Here is a 22,606-nt window from a genome sequence, read left to right on the forward strand (position 1 = left end):
AAATTAAATAAATAAATATAATAAATATATATCTGAATATAAATTAACTTAAATAAGAAAAATAAAACGTGTAACTAGATATAAATTAAATTAAATAAATAAATAAGACAAATAAAACTAATGACAAGTTATATAAAACTAGTATTAAAATATACAAAATCATTAAATTAACCAAACATTGTTATATAGATATTAAGAGGGATGTTGGCAAGAAACAAATGACATCAAAGTTGGAAAATGATGTAAGGGTGATCCTAAAATAATGAATTAATTTGAACACAAAATTTTTTAGCTATATTCTTTTATAATATAATTGGTGAACTTTTTTTTAAATTTGTTAAAAAAAAAATAAGAATTTAGAAAATTTAAGACGAACTTTAGCTCTATTTAAAATATTATTATCTAAATTGGATCATAAAATCTTGACATATTTTTCCTTGCATCTTTAGATAGTCACATAATATTACTAAATAGATATAAAAATAAACAATTGATCTGAAACGAATATAAAAAGTGGTTCTAAATATTATTATTCTTAACAATTATTTATTGTGACAATAATTAAAGGTTAATGAAAAAAATGAGATTAAATTACTTGTTATTTGAAATACTTAATTATAGAAATTGAATATATTAAAACTTATGATCACTCATTAAATGAGTATAATTTATTTTATCTTTAAACTTTATATATTTTATTCGTAAATTTTGATCTACATATAATTCATTATATTTTTATTTTGTAAGTGTTCACGTTTAAGAAAAACTTATATGAAATGTATTGTAACTTTTATTTAAACATTTAATTGTATTTACTTTACGTGAATGTTTATCTATTAATTATAACTTATTAATTTAGATAAATTAATTAAAGACAAATTGTATTATTTTTTTATTATCTTAAATTAATTTTGATAAACTTTTTACCTCTCCGTATCAATTATGTTAAATTAAGTTTTAAAATGTATTATATTTTTATTATCTTAAATTAATTTTGATAAACTTTGTACCTCTCTCGGTATCAATTATGTTAAATTAAGTTTTAAAACTTTGTATTATTTTTCAATTAGATTAATATTAGTATTTGAAAATTAAAATTTTAACAGATTTTTTTTTAAATTTTAATTCAATCTATTAAATTGAATTTAATATAAAAGTATAAAAATACAATCTGAGTAAACGAACCGTTAACACTAACGAGTAAGGTGATTTAAGACGAATCTGACAACAAAATAGAGACCAAAGGGGACGACGGGTTTCCTATTTCAGCGGCGCTGCCCATGTGTGTGCTTAACTGGAAACGACGTCGTTCGGCGGTTCACCGAGTATATGAAAAATGAAAAAGAAAACTAAAATGACCTAATCAACCACGTGGCACGGTTTCATATTTGAATATTTTCTTGATAGAACAAGAATCACCAAATTTCCCCTCAAATTTGTAGTTGTTCCACCCAATAAATTCACAAACACATCCCATTCTATTTTTCCGTTTGAGTTTCTTCTCAGGATATCGCCTATCCTTCCATTGGAATATTCTGCTGTTCAACTATTTATGGTATCCTAGGGTTTCGCATTCTGGATCCGCGGTTCTCATTCCATCGATTTTTCAGCTAAGCCGTGGTCCTGGTTGCATCCTTATTGCAACCGTGGAAGGTGCAAAGTTCTGATTTTTCTCATAATTCCAAGTTTAATTAGATTAGGTATCCCAATTTTTTTCGGAGTTACTATGCCGCCGTTTTTGTCGACCTCGAAGGCCCTTTGCTCCTTAGCATCACGCAGAAGCGGTGCGAGTCAATTGATCAGGTCGAGCAAGGGCAGATCAATCACAGCCATTACCGGCCATCACATTCAGCCTTGCGTCTCTCGCATCGGCTTTTCCTCCATCACAGGAGGATCTAGTAATAGTAACAATAATAACAATTATAATGCTGTTCACACTAGACAGTTTCTTGGATGTGGAGATGGCGAAGAAGGGATTCTATCCAAAACATACGAGGAGAGACGCGTTTTGGGGTAATAGAGCATGTTATTGTTGCATGGTTGTAGATTTTTGGGATTTTGCTTTTCTACAGTCAATGATTTAGAATATGTTGCATTTTGTAAACATTTTTAAGTGTAACTCAACTGGTCTTCTTGTACGATTCTTTTCAATCCTTAAAAGAAAGTTAGCTTCTTTCTTTTTTATGTCAGACTAGTTTCATTATGTTAGGATACATTCTAATAGTGGCTGAAAGCTTGCTTTTAAATTTGTTCTTTGAGTACTGAAATTATATGATAAATATTCTGTTTTTGGATTATAAAAAAAAGCTTTATGAATTTGAGAGTGTAAAATCTTATCCTAGATAAATTACCAGGTAGTCCGGGACCATCGTGACCCCGACTATTATCCCCATGACATGTAATCAAGTGTTAATTTCTTTGCGTAAATGGAAAAACTTGAATGCATGTTAAGGAGAGATTGGTCGGGACCACTTGTGATTTGGATTAACCTAAAAATGGTGATTTGGATTAACCTAAAAATCTGTCACTATCTTTGCCTTGCATATAATTATTGTTGAATTCCGGATATTTATACTTGTCTGTCATCGTCATTCTTTTTATTCTTTTCATGTGTTAACTGGTGTATTTATTTATCATTAGGTACTCTCCAGAACAATTATTTGATGTTGTTGCAGCTGTTGAGTTTTATCACGGTTTTGTTCCATGGTGTCAAAGGTCAGACATACTTAGACACCATCCAGACGGATCATTTGATGCCGAGTTGGAGATTGGATTTAAATTCCTTGTCGAAAGCTATGTTTCTCATGTGCAAGTAGACAGACCAAAGCGAATAAAGGTATTCAATCTTCTCCTGTGTATTTTAGTTATCTTTTTCTTGCATTCCAGAGTATCATGGTTGTGATAGATTTTGGTTGGTTGTTGTTGGCTGTTAGTGCATTGCTCAAAATTCCATAGTTAATGGGATCAGGCTTATCTAAGCCAATGCCTGTTAATGTGTTGGCATAATTTTTATCTGGAAAATTTGCAGCTTGGTGCTAAAAGCATTTTAATACTGATTGAAAATTGTAAATTTTGATGGCTTTTATTCGCAATGGGTGCAAACTCCACATGTGTTCTTTTATTTTAATCGCGGATGCAGAAAGACTCTATTATAAAAAAAAGTTGCATCCTTATAGTTCAATCTGACCAATTTTCCTTCTTATCATTCAAACTGATGTAATTGAGTCCCTTCACCAATGTCATTGATGTGGAGATGTTGCACAGGTCCTCATAAACAATACAATTTCCCTGTGACCATCACTGTGAAGGATAGACTAGTGGCATCAATTTGAAATTTGGACGGGAAAATGGAACATTTTAAAACTAGATAAAGTCAAATTTTAACTATGTCTGTATATAGCTTTTTACCTTTTTCTATGGTTGGTCAAGGTGTCAAGTGGCAGGCTCATGCTCATTTTGAAAAGGATGTTGCAGAGGTTCAACTAGTGCCTTAATAAGTGGAATTTTGAGCTTAATCTCGAAGGGGTGTGATAGATACTGATTTACTGTAGACATGGTAGGAAAAATAAAAAGAGCCACTTTCTGATTAGAATGGAAATAGCAGAAAACATAAATACAGAGGTAAATTACCTACCCCATGCCTTCTCTTCCCTGTGCCATAATCCACACCAAAACACCCTGAAAGATGACATCATCCTGCACATATACCTCCATTCCCTTGATATTCTGTTCTCTTTCATAATTGCTGCATAATTTCCCGTTGGTGCATGTCCCTTCTGCTAGTAATGCGCAACGGGGTTCCTTACTCCACCTCCAAAGCTGCCTTTATTCTTCCTCTACCTTGTACAGTATACTTTAATTGAAGGTCTATGTTTTTTAGGCCAATCCGGGTGTCCAAGCAAACTTTTTATGTGTATGTGCAGCATGTTTAATCCCCTGTCTGTAGCTTGATTGCAATCAATTGAGTTGTCAAGGGGCAGTTAAGAGTTAATCAAAAGTAACTGCATTTTGGTAATGGATAGTTAACTAGTAGTCTGACCAGTAGCTTATCAACATAATTACGGTTATTATATATTCTAGGATAAATGATAGTATTTAGTATTCTAACGTCGTATGATGTTTTTGAGATCAATGTCAGAGTTATTGATGCCTCATCGACATGTTTATTTCATAATTAATAGGCAATAGTTAAGGTATTTGTTTCATGTTTTCCTGATTATTAGCTTTATGTCTATAGTAATTTGATTAATTATTTGGCTCTTAGTTTTAGGTAGTTATTTAAGGAAATATATTGTTTATGTATTCAATACCCATTATCATTAGATATCTCACTGAACGAAGAGTGTTTTTTTTTTCTTCTGGGTTTTACATGTAATTTATATATTGCTCTGGCTTCATTTCTTTTAGCATGATCACAAGCTTGACTTGTTCGTTAAATGAACTTCCCACGTCTCAGAGTGTGTTTTTTCGGAGATGAGGCAAGCCAAGCCTGGACATTTTTCCTTGGTAGTTTCTGATAGTATCTTTCTCTGCAACTGTGGCTAGGCTTCGAGTATATTTTTGTCATATTATTATGCAATTGTGATGCTTGAGCATGATATGGTCATTCCATCTGTGGTATGATACTTCTGGAGTATTAAATCCTTCAGAGTGAACTACTATAACCTAGCTACGATGATGTATATGTGCTGAAATGAGCATTGGCATATGAGATGCAGATTTTGGACTGCTGAGTTTAACGCTGCTATTGCTAAATATTTTGATTGTTCTCATATCAAATTTTTATAATTAATTGAGTGCCGATTGGTTCTGATCATTTTTAGTAGAAGATTCAATGATTGGGTTTTAGATTCTTTACGCACAAACCAGTTAGATTAGTTAAATATGTTCTGCTCTTGAATACGGATCTGTGTTTCTCTTCATTTCTTTCTATCTTTCTAAATTTTGTAGCAGAGTTCTGCTCCTTGATACTTTGCTGTACTTATACTCTATATTTTTTGTTTTGTTTTCAGACAACCGTGTCAGAAAGTACCTTGTTTGACCATTTGATAAACATATGGGAATTTAACCCTGGCCCTGTTCCTGGAAGTTGCAATCTTCATTTCTTGGTGGATTTTAAATTTCAGTCTCCACTTTACAGACAGGTATAACTGTGCTATAATGTATATGTTCTCCACAGCGTTTTTTTTTTTTTTTTTTTTTTTTTTTGTCTTTAAGCTTTGATTGAAAAATCAATCTTATGCTGTTCTCACTTTACCTTTTCTAGCACTGAACCCTGTATGTCGTTCGCCTACCGGAGAAGGCTTAATTAGTAGTACTGCTCAGTAGCATTACCAGTATTCTGGCATAGCTTTCCCTCCTATGCTCATGCATCTACATTTGTATTCATACAATTACGTACACAAAATTCACTTCATCACAACACTGTTACGATCACAGAGATCGTAGTTGTGTAAGTTATATTTTGAACTTTTATTTTGTTATTGCTAATCAAATGTACTTTTATGGTGATCAGATTGCTTCAATGTTCTTTAAGGAGGTAGCCTCTAAGATGGTTGGTTCTTTTACAGAGCGCTGCCGTTTGATATATGGACCGGAAGTGCAGGTCCATGAAAACGCATATGGAAAAAGGGCATAAAATTATTCTCACCAGTTCTTGTCTTGAAAATAGTTGAGGTCAATTTACAGTCTCTACATGAATTGGGCGTCTATTTATTATTGGCCGCTCAATGCCAAATGATTGATCATTTCTCTTTGTGATCCCTAGTATTTTTGTAATTTATAGTTGAGGTCAATTTACAGTCTCTAGATGAATTATCAATATTCTGCTGACAATCTCCAAATTGGCATGAAGTTTATATGATTTTTTTAAAACTAACTGTCGTCAGGTGTTACAAACAGCTCCCCCTCCCTCCCTCAATAAAAATAAAAATAAAATAAAATAACAGATTTAATAGTTTTGAAGACAAACAATAATTTTTGCTTTTGTAATGAACTTATTCTTATGTGGTAAATACTATACGTGTTGTCCATCAAAACTAATATTTAAATTTAAGAACCATCATCTTCATTTTGCTAATTATAATGTGATTATTGAAATAAATGTTGACTTTTCATTAAAAAGGTAATACAATTAAGTTTATAATTTTAAAGATTATACCGAGTAATATCAATTAGATGTATTTTGTCCATTAGCTTACTTTCAATTAACTTCTAAATGATAACATTCTAGAGCATCTCTAATCATTATAGAAAAGTTGTTTATCTCATGTTTAATAAAATCTACAATGCTGTCTCAATAACTTAATAATTTTTTCTCCCCAAAGATAAATCTTTAATAGTTTAAAGAAGAATCCGTAATTATTTCATAGTTTTTTTTATCATTGTAATAATGATCTCAATTCTGAAAAACTATTAAAAACTACTATTTATCTACGGCACAAATCTTATCTAAGACCTGTCACGTGAATCGCTACAATAAAAAATTGCATAAGAATGTCTTAATTACCTTTTGTCTATCCTTATTTGATTTAATTTAATTTTTATATTAATAAAAGATTTAGTGAAATTTTTTATCTTCAAAAACTTAACAACGTAACTTTTTTTTCCACTCAATTATCAATTATTGTTAATAAGTACAAATAATTTTAATTTTAGTATAGTTACAATTTATAGCCAATGTATGTTAGTAATCTATAAAACTAATACTGTACTTCAATATTATAATACAGTTTTAAAATTTAATAATTAAAAGTATTAAATTATGATATTTTTAAAATTGATAATTTTATTAACTTTTTATCAATAAAAATTAAAATAAATAAATAATAGAACGAAAGCTAAACAAGTAAAATTTTATTTATAACCTCTACGAAAGGAAAGGATGTATATCATAGTGGACAGTAAACTCTTCCCTAGATTTTTGGAATCCATATCCTGTCCTAACAAAGTGAATTCCGACATACAGGAAAGAACCGAAATGTTTTGGTGAGTATGCAGCATACTCTTTAATAAACATCGTGACTTAAAAAAAATTTTGAATTTGGATTCTGGCTAGATTTTTCTGTACTATTATTTTGCTGTGCCTTCAAATTGTATCAAATATAATGTATCTTTGATGCACAACATAAAATAATACTAAAAAATCTAATAAAGAATCTAAACTCAAAAAATTTACTAGTTTTCCTACTGTGTTCAACCGTCCCAGAGGGTACAATGAACCATCCCATTCGGAGTTAAACTAAGATATCTTCAGCTTCAAGAGATGAGTACTTGAGAATGGCCGCAACAATCCTTTCTTTGTCCCTGGTTGGAAATGCTTCCAACAGCACCCCATCTTTGTAGAAGTGGAAAAGAGGCACGGCCTGCATCATTTTCTTTCCTTTTCAAACTCATCGTATTATAAAGCATGAATGCCCAGTACCACAAACAAATCATGCACAACATATCTATCGCCGATTAGAAGAAGATTGAATTAACCATAAAAGTGAGGTGGAGAAAGAGAAGACCAAAACAAAGATGTCATTGTGCACCAGTTAAATAAAGTTAACTAGAGAAATGGTGCAAATTGAAACACCCACAAAATATTGAAAAGAAGTTGGACAACCCATTGTTGATGCTTAACTGTGTCAGTTTATGAAGATTAAGTTTCATTTGATAATCAGTAATCAATAAAGGAGATGTACCCTGATTCTAAGTCGATCAGCAACCTCGGACTGCTCGTCATACTCATCCATTACCTGCAAGCAATAGCGTAATAAGAGTCTTTATACATTAACTTTTAACATGTTAAAGCTAATAGTTAATCAAATAAAGCCTCTAGTTTGAGTGACAATGATAAAAATTCTCGTCGGATAAATTTGTATGGAGAAAAAAAAAAACCAATTCCTTTGTAAATTATAGTTAGTGTGTATAAATTAGAAATCAAATTTTGGAAAATGTGATATGAAATAATTTCAATAAATAGATTATAGAGGAACTTATTAGTTTACTATACAAATTTTATTTTTCGCTCCTAAAAATCATGATTTTTTTTTCGAGAATATAAATATTAGCAGATCATGAACTTCTTCTCCGCAAACTTTAAATATGCTTGTACAATGGAGAAAGGAAACACACATAACAAATAAAGACTTTAATTTTTATGCACTGTAAGTAGTTTACATAGCACTATAAACTAGTTAAAAATTATCACTAATGTGAGTTTTGACATAACATTAATAAACTTATCATTCGTAACCGCTTGTGATTGGACGACAATATAGAGATGGTTCGAATGGTCACATATATACTGTTTACTCAAAATAAAATCTTAATCGGACCTGGAAAATAAAATAAAAGTGCAAAGGTTTACGACAGTGTCTTCCAATTACATGTTAAGTGTGTATAAACTTGTCTTTTATAATAATTACTTTAAAAATCAGACATTAAATAAGTGTAAAATTTTTTACTGTATAGAAAAATTAATCTAAAAAAAACTGTTGTACTGGATATAGGAACAAAATAAACAGATACTTACATTATGCTTTAGAAAGATTACTGGAGCTTCATGATCGCCGGATTTCTTGCACAACTTTGCAAAACCCTGCTCAATATACTTGCAGCTTCCACAAGAGGTGCGGAAGAAATCTACCACCACCAAAGATCCAGTTCCTTTAGACTTCTCCAAAATTTTGCTGAACTCTTCATCAGTGGTGAATTCTCTTACACATTCTACGGGACAGAGATCTTCATCTTCATCAGATAACCCTTCTTGATATTCACCAGCAACTCTTATCCTACTAGACAATAATGTGTGCCTGATTTTCACTAGAGATTCAACTTTTGTCTGACCAAGACATAGTTTGCCATGCCTGTCCCTAGCAACTAAGCTGAAAATTACATGGGAAATTCTACACTTAACTGATTTTTGTATATCTAGTCTAACACAGGAAAAGGACTTGCTAATCTGCCCGGGAATGATAACCTGCGGCATCTTTCGTATTCAAAATCTTAGACTGCATGTAATCAAGATTTTGGAATAGAAAATTTTGATCAGTGATGCATCATACAAAAGGATGCTGAGTTTCAATTGATTCCAATACCATCAAGTGAAAGGATAAAATGAGCAATAAGGAAAATGACTTTCCCAAGGTATAGCGGTTACAGGCAAATTTGTTTTTTTTAAATGTGGACTATATTTGGGAAATGGAAAATGATTATAAATGGTTGCGATACAATGGATTTTGATGTTTATATAAAAACACAAAGATTAGACATAGCCATGATAGTATAAGGATTTCAAACTGGAAGCTAGACAGAGTCCTGAAGGAGCAGCAATCATAAATCAAATCCCTAAGACATTGCACATCCACTCAGCCCTGTTTTTGACAGCAAAAGGAAGATCATTCTATTCCAAAGTAAGAACAACAACATGTGATACAAATATATTATGAATAAGAACAACACCTACATTGAATGCAATTCAAGCATAAACGAATTTGAATTTCTTTTACCCTGCTAGTGGGGTTAACTAAGTATTCACTCTAGTTCTAATTTTGAATTTGAATTATGAATAAACGAAATAAAGGAAGCATAAATTCAGGCAGAGGAAAGAAAGAAATGGTATGAAGCACTGGAAATGAATCAGAAAGAAAGACGAGAGAGGAAGGAAAGAAAAAGTGTGAATTACCAGAAGACAGACACAGACAGAGGAACTGTGGAAACCAAAAGCGCGCATTTGCCATATCTCTCTGCACACCAAACCTCTAATGAGAAGAAGACACGCACTCCCCATATCCACTCATTGTGGTTTCTGATTTTTAGTATATTTTTTTCTTTCTTTTATATTTTAAATTCTACTGCATGGTTTAAGATTTTTTTAATTCTGATTTTATTTTTTAATTTTATATTTATCAATATTACTTGGCAACGTGCTTACTTAAATTTTAATGTTCTTAAGTTTTTTCTTAAGTTTAAGGAGGAGGAGGAAAATGTAATGATTGTCAAAAATATTTTTTTCTAAAATTATTGGATTTCTAAAAATTGGTAACTCTTACAATATATTTGTAAAGAGTTGAACCTTATGTTAGTTTGACCAAATTTCTTATTCTTTAGAAGTTACAATTTAAGTTAAGTTTCAGAATAAAACTGTAAACATAACAATTTTGACTAAACCTTTTTTTTAAATAAAAGAATAGATTGAAATTCTAATAAATATATGTTTTCAATGCATAATTTTACACTATTTATTAATCAACTAGAAATATAATATAATTTAATTGCTCCTAATAAAGAATTCTTAGCCTAATTTTCCAGGTCCTTCTACGAGGAGTAATTTCTCAATCTCTTTGCTATTCTCATGTAAGACAATGTAAAAATACAAAAATTTCAATAAGAGTAAAATCTTACTGTTTCAAAGAGAGATAAATATGTTTTATTAATCAATTATGTTAATACATGTGTAAATATTAATATTATTGTCATACAAAAAAAAAGGCATGGTTAACTATTACATTTCAATTGTATACAAAACGATACAATAATAATTAGCATCACGAGGTGGAAACTGATATACACACTAACTACCACTATTCAAAAAATTGTGACTTTTATGTTTTGAATGACTCTTCAAAATACAACAGTTAACACTCTCTTCACTGTGTATGTAGTGTGGTTTGGGAGTGTAAAAGGATGATGAAATGAAGTTGCCTTCTAAAACCAATCTCTCTCTGTTTCACTCTCTCTTCCAGGATGCAAGTTTTCCAATCCTTATCTTCCGGCAACTGTTACAGGCCAATGCCACCCCCAACGATGTTACCTTTTCTTTACTCATCAAAGCGTGCCTTTCCTCCCATTCTTTTTCTCGCGCTTCACCCTCTGCGACCCTACATGCCAACCAGATTCAAACCCAATTGTTGAAACGGGCCACTCAACAATTTCTGTATGTAAACACCGCTCTCATCGACTTTTACATGAAACTTGGGTTCACCAACCACGCACACCAACTGTTTGAAGATATGCCTTCAAAAGATGTGGTTTCATGGAACGTGTTGATTTGTGGATATTCACAAAATGGGCTCCCTCACGATGCTTTTCAACTCTTTGTGCACATGCTGGGGGAGGGCTTTAGGCCTAACCAAACAACAATCGCTAGTTTATTGCCCTCATGTGGTCGTCGAGAATTTATTCTTCGAGGTGGATCCATTCATGGGTTTGGGATCAAAGCTGGCTTTGGTTTTGATCCTCAGTTGAATAATGCTCTTACCTCTATGTATGCTAAATGTGATGACTTGGAAGCATCCCTACACTTGTTTGTAGAGATGGGTGAGAAAAATGTCATCTCTTGGAATACCATGATTGGTGCCTATTGCCTTAATGGTTTCCCGGACAAGGCGGTTTTGTGCTTTAAAGAGATGCTGAAGGAAGGTTTGGAACCCAGTCCAGTGACAATGATGAACCTTACGTCAGCTAATGCTGTTCCGGAAACTGTCCATTGTTATATTGTCAAATGTGGGTTTACCAGTGACGCTTCTGTTGTAACCTCCCTACTTTGTCTATATGCAAAGCAAGGGCTCACAGATATGGCAAAATTGCTTTACAAGCGTTATCCCACAAAGGACCTGATTTCGTTAACTGCGATAATCTCTAGCTATTCGGAAAAGGGTGATGTAGAGTCTGCGGTGGAGTGTTTTACCCAAACTCTGCTACTGGACATAAGACCAGATGCAGTTGCATTAATTGGTGTTCTACATGGAATAACGAATCCGTCTCATTTTTCCATTGGATGCGCTTTCCATGGGTATGGGTTGAAGAACGGGCTGACTAATGATTGCTTGGTTGCAAATGGGCTAATAAGCATGTATTCAAGATTTGATGAGATAGAAGCTGCTTTATCTTTGTTTTTTGACAGGAGTGAAAAACCACTGGTCACTTGGAATTCTGTGATATCTGGTTGCGTTCAGGCTGCAAAATCAAGTGAAGCTATGGAGTTATTCTGCCAAATGAGCACGTATGGACAAAAACCAGATGCCATCACTATCGCTAGTCTACTATCAGGATGTTGCCAGCTTGGATACCTGCGGATTGGAGAGACACTGCATGCATATATTCTTAGAAACAATGTGAAAATGGAAGATTTTACAGGAACTGCTCTTATAGATATGTATTCTAAGTGTGGAAGATTAGATTATGCTGAAAAAGTATTTTATAGCATCAATGGTCCATGTTTAGCAACATGGAACTCCATCATATCGGGTTATAGTTTGTATGGACACGAACACAAAGCTTTCAGTTGTTTTTCTGAACTACTTGAACAAGGGCTAGAACCAGATAAAATCACCTTCTTGGGAGTTTTAGCAGCATGTACCCATGGCGGACTTGTCTACGAAGGAATTGAATACTTCTGTAGAATGACAGAAGAGTATGGTTTGAGGCCAACTTTGCAGCATTACGCATGCATAGTTGGTCTCCTGGGTCGGGCAGGGTTGTTCAAGGAAGCAATGGAGGTTATTAACAACATGAAAATTCGGCCTGATTCTGCTGTCTGGGGAGCATTGTTAAGTGCTTGTTGCATTCAACATGAAGTAAAGCTTGGGGAATGCTTGGCAAAAAATTTGTTTTTGTTGAATTCCAAAAGCGGTGGATTTTATGTTTTAATGTCGAATCTTTATGCCATTGTTGGGAGGTGGGATGACGTGGCAAGGGTGAGGGATATGATGAGAGACAATGGAGGAGATGGATGTTCAGGTGTCAGTGTTATTGAAGTGTCGCCCCAAAGAGAAAATAATAACAATTTGTGCCCAACTGAGGTCAAATTTTTAATGCATCAGAACTTATAAACAAAAAAGTATAAGAGAATTTCGACTCACCCACAAACAAACCATTTGCAAGGCAATAAAATCAAACAATTGTAAATGATTAGCCACTTATCGTATTAACTATTACGTGTCAGCCTGTTTGTTCCTCTAGCCGATCAATTTTCTTCCTCCACCACATCAAAATTTCCGGATTATTGTATCCAAAATAGGAATATATGAGTGTCTTCCGAAAAAATATTTTTAAAATCGATTTAGTGCATTTTGAATTTGACAAATTAATGATTGGGTGCACAAAGAAATTAATATGCAATATGGGGTGTAGAGAAAATTAATGGGGTGCAAGAAGAAACAGCCTTAGTGTCAGCATGTTTTGAATTTGACCCAGATTAAAATGTGCTACCAGCATGTTTATAATAGGAAAACAATATATCTTTTTCACTAAAATATACATGAATTTAATAGTTTTTTATTACGTATGCCGACATTTTTATTAAAATATAAAGCTTTCTAATTCATTTATCTGTCGGCAAAAAACAAAATATGCTTATTATATATGTAGAACAAATCCATCATAATACATTATATTTTATTATATTTATATTGATAGAGATAAAAATAAATAAAATCCATGCCTAGGAGTGTCAATATTAACAGGTCTGTAAAATCCTCAACCTATTTGACACATTATTTGTGTCCAACATTTCAATTCAATTAGTTGTTATGAGTATAATATTGTGCAATTGTTTTGTACCCTCAAACCAAATACCATCTATAATATTCTACCATTCAATATAATCAACAACTATATATCTGTCTTAAGTTTTAACTTCCCAAAATCTTCAATAGTGCCAAAAGCTTTTTTATTCATAATATACTATTTTTTTTTCACAAGTTAATTTTAAATACAAACGATATTTCTTCTCCCTTCAAATTTAGTTGGCGATTATGTATGTATGCACATTTATATTCATCCATATTCTTCTTGACCTATTTTATTTATTTGCTGCTCATATTGTAATGTATAATAAACTCTGAAAAAAAAAAAATCTTAGAATTTCAGTATTTAACACCGTACATGTCTTCCAGATTAAGAACTCTTTAATATATAAACTCTACAAAATAATTTCTTCTTCACTTCAATAAATACATATTTACCAAAATTATATAGAAATAACCGCGAACAGTAACCACAATTTTATATAATGCTTTTGTTGGACAGTAATTATTATATATTTTTTCTTCAGCCAAAAGAGAAATGTAAGCCTCATAGTTATCAACATATTTATTTATTTTAAAATATGGCGGTGAGTATACGTACCAAAACAATGCTTTTCAAAATTATTAGCATTATTTCTAGAAAAAACCCTAACACGATTGCTTAAAACGATTTAAAAAGTTTTCTTAAATAAGTAATTCAGTAGAGAATCTGACCCTAAAATAAGTGACTGGGACAAGTATTATATTCCACTCAACCAATCAGTTTAACTTTCCATGATAAAAAACTTATATATTCCTAAATCAGTGATATGTTAAAAAAATAATCACCAATTATAATTATAATTGAAAGTCCAGACACTCAAACATGATATAAGCATCAACGATTATCCAATGAAATAAGATGACGAGAACAACAATGAAAGAAAGAAAGCGGTGGAAGGCTTTTTGTGTTTGTGTTGGTTTTCGTTTTTTATTAAAATAAAATAAATTAAAATAAAAAGCTGGTATTATCCATTCTTGAAAAGTCTTAGCAAGCAAGGAAGCTGACTCACGAAAGTTTTACTCCACACGTTATTCAAATTCTTCTTGTCCAAAAACTTATTTTTATAAATAAAATGAATTATTATATATACATATTCGATCTTATTTTACTAAATTAGATATTTTTAAGGTAAGATTTTTATTTGAAATCTTAAATACAAAAATTATTATTTTTTAAATATTTTCTAGCTCCCACCTAAAATATAAATTTATAGAAGAACTCTCACTATCTTATTTTTTTTATATTTTTATGCAGATAAAAATTAAATTGTGAAAACAATAAAAATGTATTTAAAATTTCATAGTGAAATCTAACTAAAATGTTAGAGTGAAATCTATTGTTAGAAAAATAAAAGATAAAATCTTATATTTTATATGATACAAGTATAAATTTTAAATAAGATTTCTTTTATAACTTTTCAAATTGTATTTGTGTTCATTGAGGATTAAGATGAGTTTATAATATATTTTTTTTATGAATTTAGTTTATTTAATGCAATTTAAGTGAATTATAAGTTTTTTAATATGATTATAAAGTATTTGAGTGTTTATGTATCTACTCTTAAAGTGAAGTCCAGTTATATTAGGAATTGAAGTTGCACCAAATCTTCAAGTCCCATAATTCTTTTTTAATATGGACTCTAGTTAACAATCGGTGCATTTCTTTTTAATAATCATATTTTTGGTATTTTATTGTGCCAAATGTTTTATTCTGCGGAAATATAATATTAGTATCATGTTTTAACAGTTTACAATTAGATATCAATCATTTTACAATTTAAAATAAATTAAAGACAAATTCTTATACTCTACATCAAAAATAAATATATTTCCACCAAAATTTAATTAGACAAACATATAAAAAATTAACATCAATAAAAACATATATAAATAATCATCGAAACTTATTTTTAATATAATAATCTAAAGATAAAAATTATCAATCTATTATTTAGAAAATTAATTTGAGTTACCAATAATCTAAATGAAGTACAAATCGAAGGTTTAATGACTTCCATAAATGTCCAAAACAAAACCTTTTGTATAGATGAAATTAGTTATGTTAGTGAAAGTAAATGTATATGTTTATATCCAATTGACATACCCTTCTTTATTAGTTCATCTGTGATTAAGAAAATATAAATCATCTGCTTTTACAAAACTTTTCTTGACGGGTTAATTTGATTTGGATGTGGACGTACATCTAATATAGATAAACAAAATTTTGTAAAATAGATAAAACGGATTAAATTAAAAATAATAAATATAAATATTCAACATAGGTGAATATGATATATATATATATATATATATATATATATATATATATATATATATTTTGCCATAAGAATGTTTAAATAAATTAATAATATTGTATCAAGACAATTTTATTTTATAAAATTAGTTCGTTCCATAATTTTTTGTCCTTTTTAAAGATATACAAATGTTTTTAAATAGTAAATAAATAAGAAGATTTAACGCAAATTATGCAATGCAATATAATAGGATGATGTTTGTTTTATAAGGATGCATAAACAAACTCAAGAAAGGTAATAAAAAAAAGAGATGGATGTAATATGGATGAGTTGATAAATAAGGATTCATATTATTTTTCTATTTTGAAGATATGGTTTGTTTCATTTTCCATCTTCAAATTACAACTAATACTGAGTTGATAATGTGGTTTGTGGTATTACAAACACTGATAATTAATTTTTACCTCTTATTTGTTAGAATAAACCAAAAGAATATACAATGTCTTGATTAAGCAACTATTATGTCTTTTATTTTTTCAGAATTTTAAAGAAGACTTGCGAAACACTAGAATAAAATTATATAGCTGCTGGATTGTGAGGAAAATATCTTAAAGCAACATTTAAATTCTTAAATTTTAAAATCTTTCTATAAATAATTGGCAACGACTATAAATATGCTTACTTGAATAACTAAATTTTAAAAATCTCTACAAATTTGGTTAACAAACATGTTTAACTTCTCGTTTTAGTTTTAGTATGATAAATTTTTACTGAAATTTAATGTTAAACGTCATAAAACATAGTTTATTACAAAAGTAGGATTAAAATTTTTATAAACTTCACTAGATATGAAGCAAATTAAAATAAGTGACCTAAGTTAAGCAGAACATAATCTGAATAATTTATATTGATTAAGACATTGCATCAAAAGGTTGTTTAGGGCTATACTCAATCAAGTGGCCCCACTCTACACGCGTTCCCTTCCGTTGCGATTTAAAAACCCTAACCCCAAACGCTCCTTTTTCAAATTTCGAACTTGTCCCTCTTAGCATCATCATCACCGTCTTCTTTCTTCGTATTCCCAAATTGCAATTCCGATCTCATCTCATCAAAATCAACTCCATGGGATCCTCTCACAGCCGCGAAGATCTGTTAGAATCATCCGATTCAGAGCAGGAGGAGGAGGAAACCTACGAAGACGCCGCGGGAGGAAGCTCCGAACGGCCACCAAAAACGCTGTCAACTTCATCCATTGATGACGTGGAGGCCAAACTCAAAGCCCTCAAACTCAAATATTCCTCCTCCAGCACCCCCGCCGTTAAAAACGCCGTCAAACTCTACCTCCACGTCGGCGGCAACACCCCCAAAGCCAAGTGGGTAATCTCCGACAAACTCACCACGTATTCTTTCGTCAAAACTCACTCCAACACAGGCACCGACGACGAAAGCGACGATACGGACGACGACGAAAGCAACAGAGAACAACCATTCTGGGTTATGAAAGTCGGTTCCAGAATCCGGGCAAAGGTGGACCCCGAGATGGGCCTGAAGAGTTTCCCCGACCAGCGGCGTGTGGACTTCGTGGCGCGCGGCGTCTGGGCGATGAAGTTCTTCACCTTGCAAGACCAAATCGACTTCATTGATTCCTTCCAGAACTGTCTCTTCGAGAACACGCACGGGGTGGAGGCGACGGAAGCAAATAAGCTCAAGATCTACGGCAAGGATTTCATGGTGTGGGCCAAACCCGAAGCCGCGGACGATTCTATGTGGGAAGACGCAGAAGAAACTTTCTCCAAAAGCGCCACTCCGGTTAGGGCTAATCAGGATTTGAAAGAAGAGTTCGAAGAAGCTTCAAACGGTGGCATTCAGAGCATTGCATTGGGTGCTTTGGATAACAGTTTTTTGGTGAGTGATAACGGGATTCAAGTGGTGAAGAACTTCGCACATGGGATTCACGGGAAGGGTGCTTTCGTGAATTTCAGTGATGGGTATAAAAATGGGGGTGGGGATTCTTCTTCCTATTCTACCCCTAAGAAGACGCTTCTTATGAAGGCTGAGACGAACATGCTTCTGATGAGTCCAATGGGTGGTGGAAAGCTTCACTCCACGGGGCTTCATCAGCTTGATATTGAGACCGGGAAGGTGGTTAGTGAATGGATGTTTGGGAAGGACGGTACAGAGATTACAATGAGGGATATTACCAATGATTGTAAAGGAGCACAGTTGGATCCGTCTGGGTCAACATTTCTGGGGCTGGATGATAACAGACTTTGTAGGTGGGATATGAGGGATCGCAATGGGATGGTTCAGAACTTGGCTGATTCGAATGCCCCTGTTTTGAATTGGGCGCAGGGACATCAGTTTTCGAGAGGGACTAATTTTCAGTGCTTTGCAACTACGGGTGATGGGTCCATTGTTGTAGGGTCTTTGGATGGGAAGATAAGACTGTATTCGGTGAACACGATGAGGCAGGCGAAGACTGCGTTTCCTGGCCTGGGATCTCCCGTCACTCATGTGGATGTTACCTTTGATGGCAAGTGGATTGTGGGTACTACTGATACATACTTGATTCTTATTTGTACCCTCTTTACTGACAAAGATGGAAGGACAAAGACTGGTTTTTCTGGGAGGATGGGGAACAAGATTGCTGCTCCCAGGTTGTTGAAGCTCACCCCTCTTGATTCCCATTTGGCTGGAGCGAATAACAAGTTCCGGAATGCGCAGTTTTCGTGGGTAAGTGTGAATTGAATTCTCTGCTTGCTTCGGTTATTGTTGTGTGGCAAATTAAAAATGTGATAATTATATTATCGTTTGCTGGTGAATTGTCATGGTATCTAATTAAATGTTGTTATTATCATTACTGTCCTATTGTTCTTCTCAATTGCATCCTTCATTTTAAAGTGCCTTTTTACTCAATTTATTAAGTTTGTGCACAGCACAGTATTTTGGCAATAAATATATTGTTCACTTACTATCTAACACTGCATGTTTACAGTACAAGGACATATTTTCATTATACACTGCATGTTTGCTATTGAACATTTAGCCTGTATTATGTTGGTGTTATTTGTAAATCACAATACAAGGAGTTATTACATCATAAATATTTTTGCAAATAAAGTTTTTACTATTGGTTCAGGAGACGGATTTATAATATGCTGCTGTGCTCTTATTTTGTTTTGTTAACTGAAGCTTTATCCTTGTACCTAGTTGTGAAAAAAATTATCATGCATTGATAGAACTAGAACAGAAAAAGCTGAGACGTATTATAACTAAAACTATGCTCTTAATAACATATGATATCACTAATTCGCTTCCTCTCTCTGAACTGATCAGATAGAAATTATAGGTATCTCAGATTTTCGGATAGGTCTTGAGTCTCCCACCTATATCTTCACTCAATAATGTCCCCTTCTACCTCCTTTTTATTTTCCTTTTTTTTTCCCTCCATCTCACAACTAAATCTGTCCCTTTCTTCCCACACTCCTCCTGCTGCCACATGTGCAGTATATTGGTACATGAAGTCACTTTGACCCCTTTTCCTGAAATACACAATACCTATCACATGCGCTTTGAGGTTTTTAGTCTGAGTTTTTTCCTTCTAGTTAAAGTGTATCCCGTGTTCAGATTAGAAAACTCATAACGCTTAGCATGTTAATTGTTTGTTGGTTTTCAAAGGAATTTCGTGTTTGATGTTGTTAAAATCATGGGGATTTCCCCCTGGCAATTCATGCGTGAGTATGGTGCCAATAATCACAATCAATAAAAGATTAAAGATAATTGCGCCAATTTTAGCATATACTTAATTATTATCTTAATAATATTTGAGCTTGAGTTTTTGATCGATTATATAGGCACTCTTCCCAGGCAAAAGTTATTTTTCTCCCTTGGGCTAGATTGTGTCTATTCTGTTCCCACATCTGCTGAGAAATGACATATATTGGTTTTTATTGTGCCTTTCATGTTTTAATCTCGTGGAAACATATTTTTATTCTTTGTGCTTCTTGGTTATTAGGTGACGGAGAATGGGAAGCAGGAGCGGCATATAGTAGCCACCGTGGGGAAGTTCAGTGTGATATGGAACTTCCAGCAAGTCAAGGATGGTTCTCATGAGTGCTATCGTAACCAGCAGGGTCTTAAGAGCTGCTACTGCTACAAGATAGTCCTTAGGGATGATTCCATTGTTGAGAGCCGTTTTATGCATGACAGATTTGCAGTCAGCGATTCTCCCGAAGCGCCACTGGTCATAGCAACACCAATGAAAGTTAGCTCTTTCAGCATATCTGGCAAGCGATGATACACAGCCAGTGAACAATTGTTGCTCTCTTAGCATAACTAATATCGTTTCATATATTTCATTTAAAGACTTTTTTCGGTTGTACGTAGGATGTTTTCAATTGTAGCTGATATTAATGTCATTTCGGATATTAATACAGGAAAAGTGTTGATTGTTCAATTGTACCAGCATGTTCAGTTATCTCTCAAGATAATATTAGTTGGTTCCAGAATTGTATAATTTTTTATCTCAATTTCTTTTCGCTTTTTCTCGTTTACCAGTTCCTTTTTTATTTAGCGCCTGAACTAGTGCTGGTAGAGCGAACATGCCCAGCTTCCACCGTTGATTTGCTTGTTTTGGCATAACATACACTATGTCAATTGAAAACATATAAGGTACGAAAAATAAATAAAAACAGACCTGGATTGTACAAATTGGGAAAGGTTCACACCTCTGTTTGCTCTTACGGAAGGAACCGAAGTAATTTATGATTTCTAAAGTGGTAATCTAAAACGGATGTCTGTAGATTAGAGGAGAATGTATTTTATCATGAAGCCTAAGAAGCAGACGTTTGTTATCCAACTTCTATCTCAGTGGATAAGTGGGCCCCCTGTAACTTTTTTACCTTTAAATCAATAACATGTATTAATGTGGTTGTTGTGAACGTCACAAATTTGAGGACGGGCACAGAATCAGATAATCAGAAAACAATGGTGGCAGTAGCAGTAGGAAGAGGCCTTCCTATTCAAACACGCTCTTTATTCAACAGTAAGAGCATATATAGAGCTTCACCAGCAGGAAGAGTCTCGTGGCTTGGGCATTCTGCTGCTGCCACTCCACGTCATAGAAAAACTTGCGTAGCAGCGCAACAGCGACCTACATGGCTCCCAGGACTTGATCCCCCACCTTATCTTGATGGAACGTGAGGATATGAATATGATTCCTAGTTCGTTCCTCTTCTGCTACTGCTACTTTCTCTATTCAGGTTTTCATATAACGGTATACTTTTCAGTCTGGCTGGAGATTTTGGATTTGACCCACTTGGGCTTGGAGAGGATCCTGATACCTTAAGGTGGTATGTGCAGGCAGAGCTGGTTCATTCCCGTTTTGCAATGCTTGGGGTATTGGGAATTCTTGTGACAGATGTGAGTGACAACTTACATAGAAAAAATTGAATGTAGAAAACGTCTTTATGATAAATTGATAAAATCTATCAAGATTCATTAGTTATTACTAACTATTAGAGTCCTTGCCTGAAGTAGTTGGTAATCTGTGCAGCTGCTTCGCGTCACAGGAGTTAGTAAGATACCGGTTTGGTTTGAAGCTGGTGCAGTAAAATACGACCTTGCCAATACACAGACACTCTTCATTGTTCAACTACTTCTGATGGGGTATAATTTCAACCATGAATTCGGGTTTTCACAATTCCATTATTCTATAGAGAATTAAGAGACCAGTTAATATGACTTCACTTTTTTGCTTGTAAGGTTTGCCGAAACAAAAAGGTACATGGATTTTGTTAGTCCTGGATCTCAAGCTAAAGAGGGGTCCTTCTTTGGACTAGAAGCTTCACTGGAAGGATTAGAGCCAGGGTATTGGCATTTCCAATAACAGTATATATATATATATATATATATATATAATCTCTGAATTTTTTACCATTGTTCATGTTCTTTAACTATAGTACTGAATATGAATTAGTAGAGACATTGAGGTGTATATGGTTGTTTCAAACAGGTACCCAGGGGGTCCTCTGCTAAATCCTCTTGGCCTAGCTAAAGACATTAAAAACGCTCATGATTCGAAGCTTAAAGAGATTAAAAATGGTATATTTCTTTCTTAGTTCTTTTATGCTTGTCAATAAATGTTTAATGCTCCAAAAGGTCGTTGTCATAGTTGTAAATCTCCTATTTAAAGGTCGACTTGCAATGGTGGCAATGGTTGGTTTCTTTGTACAAGCTTCGGTGACTCACGTTGGACCAATTGAGAACCTTGTGGAGCATCTTTCCAATCCATGGCATAAAACTATTATTCAGACCATTGCGAATTCTAGTTCTTAGTTCTACCAAGTGCTGTATGGCTTGGACTTATCCATAAAACGAAATTTCTTTTAATTTTTCCACCTTAACCTCATTGAGGTCAAGGATCAAGTTTAGATGTAGTTGTCTTGAAGCAAATGTATTCTAATTCATTTTCAATCGACTTAATTGTTTGTTTAGGCTTTTGGGGGGAATAAATGACTCAAAATCTGATGATTAAAGTGTTTTCCATTTTAGTTCAAATAACTTTTCTGATCAAATTATAACAACCGGTGAAGTTTTCCACTTTAGCAAGCAAATCGATTTACTTTAAGAAACTTTCTTAATTGTGGATAGAGTATGAATTAAATTATTTTGATGCGTAGTTCTTAATAATTTGAAATGAAATACTTCCCAGGGAGTCGAACTAAGAATTTTCCCTTCTTTATATGCTTTATATTAGAAATATTGTAAGAATGTTTCAGGTTCAGCGATAGCAGT

The 22,606-nt window shown here is 33.2% G+C and overlaps 5 protein-coding genes across 9 annotated transcripts; 4 read left to right on the top strand and 1 right to left on the bottom strand.

Moving 5' to 3' along the window:
- Positions 1 to 1,224: 1,224 nt before the first annotated feature.
- Positions 1,225 to 5,878, top strand: LOC114196254 (Polyketide cyclase / dehydrase and lipid transport protein). Of its 2 annotated transcripts, none has more exons than XM_028086841.2 (4): positions 1,225 to 2,013; positions 2,641 to 2,836; positions 5,013 to 5,144; positions 5,267 to 5,509. In XM_028086841.2, exons 1-4 carry the CDS (start codon positions 1,727 to 1,729, stop codon positions 5,270 to 5,272), a joined length of 621 nt encoding a protein of 206 aa, XP_027942642.1. In that variant the 5' UTR covers positions 1,225 to 1,726; the 3' UTR covers positions 5,273 to 5,509. The 2 variants fall into 2 exon arrangements, with proteins under 2 accessions (XP_027942642.1, XP_027942641.1); XM_028086840.2 differs by lacking the exon at positions 5,267 to 5,509 and adding an exon at positions 5,516 to 5,878 and having other exon boundaries at positions 1,228 to 2,013.
- Positions 5,879 to 6,840: 962 nt separating this feature from the next.
- LOC114162471 (Thioredoxin superfamily protein) lies at positions 6,841 to 9,811 on the bottom strand. Of its 4 annotated transcripts, none has more exons than XM_028046383.2 (4): positions 9,671 to 9,811; positions 8,519 to 8,996; positions 7,686 to 7,739; positions 6,841 to 7,364 (listed from the first exon to the last, which is right to left on the bottom strand). In XM_028046383.2, exons 2-4 carry the CDS (start codon positions 8,972 to 8,974, stop codon positions 7,236 to 7,238), a joined length of 639 nt encoding a protein of 212 aa, XP_027902184.1. In that variant the 5' UTR covers positions 8,975 to 8,996; positions 9,671 to 9,811; the 3' UTR covers positions 6,841 to 7,235. The 4 variants fall into 4 exon arrangements, with proteins under 4 accessions (XP_027902184.1, XP_027902182.1, XP_027902183.1 ...); XM_028046381.2 differs by having other exon boundaries at positions 8,519 to 9,359; positions 9,671 to 9,796; XM_028046382.2 differs by having other exon boundaries at positions 8,519 to 9,388; positions 9,671 to 9,787.
- A 771-nt stretch (positions 9,812 to 10,582) lies between these two features.
- On the top strand, positions 10,583 to 12,991 carry LOC114162892 (Tetratricopeptide repeat (TPR)-like superfamily protein). Its single transcript, XM_028046883.2, has one exon. It carries the CDS (start codon positions 10,680 to 10,682, stop codon positions 12,816 to 12,818), a length of 2,139 nt encoding a protein of 712 aa, XP_027902684.2. The 5' UTR covers positions 10,583 to 10,679; the 3' UTR covers positions 12,819 to 12,991.
- Positions 12,992 to 16,814: 3,823 nt separating this feature from the next.
- On the top strand, positions 16,815 to 20,327 carry LOC114162952 (Vacuolar import/degradation, Vid27-related protein). The gene is made up of 2 exons (XM_028046970.2): positions 16,815 to 18,544; positions 19,827 to 20,327. Exons 1-2 carry the CDS (start codon positions 16,934 to 16,936, stop codon positions 20,106 to 20,108), a joined length of 1,893 nt encoding a protein of 630 aa, XP_027902771.1. The 5' UTR covers positions 16,815 to 16,933; the 3' UTR covers positions 20,109 to 20,327.
- A 408-nt stretch (positions 20,328 to 20,735) lies between these two features.
- On the top strand, positions 20,736 to 22,305 carry LHCA5 (photosystem I light harvesting complex protein 5). Its single transcript, XM_028046971.2, has 6 exons — positions 20,736 to 21,009; positions 21,100 to 21,232; positions 21,366 to 21,478; positions 21,575 to 21,679; positions 21,825 to 21,913; positions 22,005 to 22,305. Exons 1-6 carry the CDS (start codon positions 20,798 to 20,800, stop codon positions 22,145 to 22,147), a joined length of 795 nt encoding a protein of 264 aa, XP_027902772.1. The 5' UTR covers positions 20,736 to 20,797; the 3' UTR covers positions 22,148 to 22,305.
- The last annotated feature ends 301 nt before the right edge of the window (positions 22,306 to 22,606 follow it).

Source organism: Vigna unguiculata, chromosome 9 (genome assembly GCF_037176805.1).
Source record: "Vigna unguiculata cultivar grain cowpea cultivar isolate G323 ecotype 2 chromosome 9, ASM3717680v1, whole genome shotgun sequence".
Classification (NCBI taxonomy): Eukaryota; Viridiplantae; Streptophyta; class Magnoliopsida; order Fabales; family Fabaceae; genus Vigna; species Vigna unguiculata.

Excerpts from the sequence above, each read along its gene's own strand:
- LOC114196254 (XM_028086840.2), top strand. The coding sequence starts at position 1,727 with ATGCCGCCGTTTTTGTCGACCTCGAAGGCCCTTTGCTCCTTAGCATCA. Across the intron at positions 2,014-2,640 it reads GAGGAGAGACGCGTTTTGGG|GTACTCTCCAGAACAATTAT; the intron begins GTAATAGAGCAT and ends ATTTATCATTAG. Across the intron at positions 5,145-5,515 it reads AGTCTCCACTTTACAGACAG|ATTGCTTCAATGTTCTTTAA; the intron begins GTATAACTGTGC and ends TATGGTGATCAG.
- LOC114162471 (XM_028046383.2), bottom strand. The coding sequence starts at position 8,974 with ATGCCGCAGGTTATCATTCCCGGGCAGATTAGCAAGTCCTTTTCCTGT. Across the intron at positions 7,740-8,518 it reads TAATCTTTCTAAAGCATAAT|GTAATGGATGAGTATGACGA; the intron begins GTAAGTATCTGT and ends TATTGCTTGCAG. Across the intron at positions 7,365-7,685 it reads CTGATCGACTTAGAATCAGG|GCCGTGCCTCTTTTCCACTT; the intron begins GTACATCTCCTT and ends AAAATGATGCAG.
- LOC114162892 (XM_028046883.2), top strand. The coding sequence starts at position 10,680 with ATGAAGTTGCCTTCTAAAACCAATCTCTCTCTGTTTCACTCTCTCTTC.
- LOC114162952 (XM_028046970.2), top strand. The coding sequence starts at position 16,934 with ATGGGATCCTCTCACAGCCGCGAAGATCTGTTAGAATCATCCGATTCA. Across the intron at positions 18,545-19,826 it reads GGAATGCGCAGTTTTCGTGG|GTGACGGAGAATGGGAAGCA; the intron begins GTAAGTGTGAAT and ends CTTGGTTATTAG.
- LHCA5 (XM_028046971.2), top strand. The coding sequence starts at position 20,798 with ATGGTGGCAGTAGCAGTAGGAAGAGGCCTTCCTATTCAAACACGCTCT. Across the intron at positions 21,010-21,099 it reads CCACCTTATCTTGATGGAAC|TCTGGCTGGAGATTTTGGAT; the intron begins GTGAGGATATGA and ends TATACTTTTCAG. Across the intron at positions 21,680-21,824 it reads CTGGAAGGATTAGAGCCAGG|GTACCCAGGGGGTCCTCTGC; the intron begins GTATTGGCATTT and ends TGTTTCAAACAG.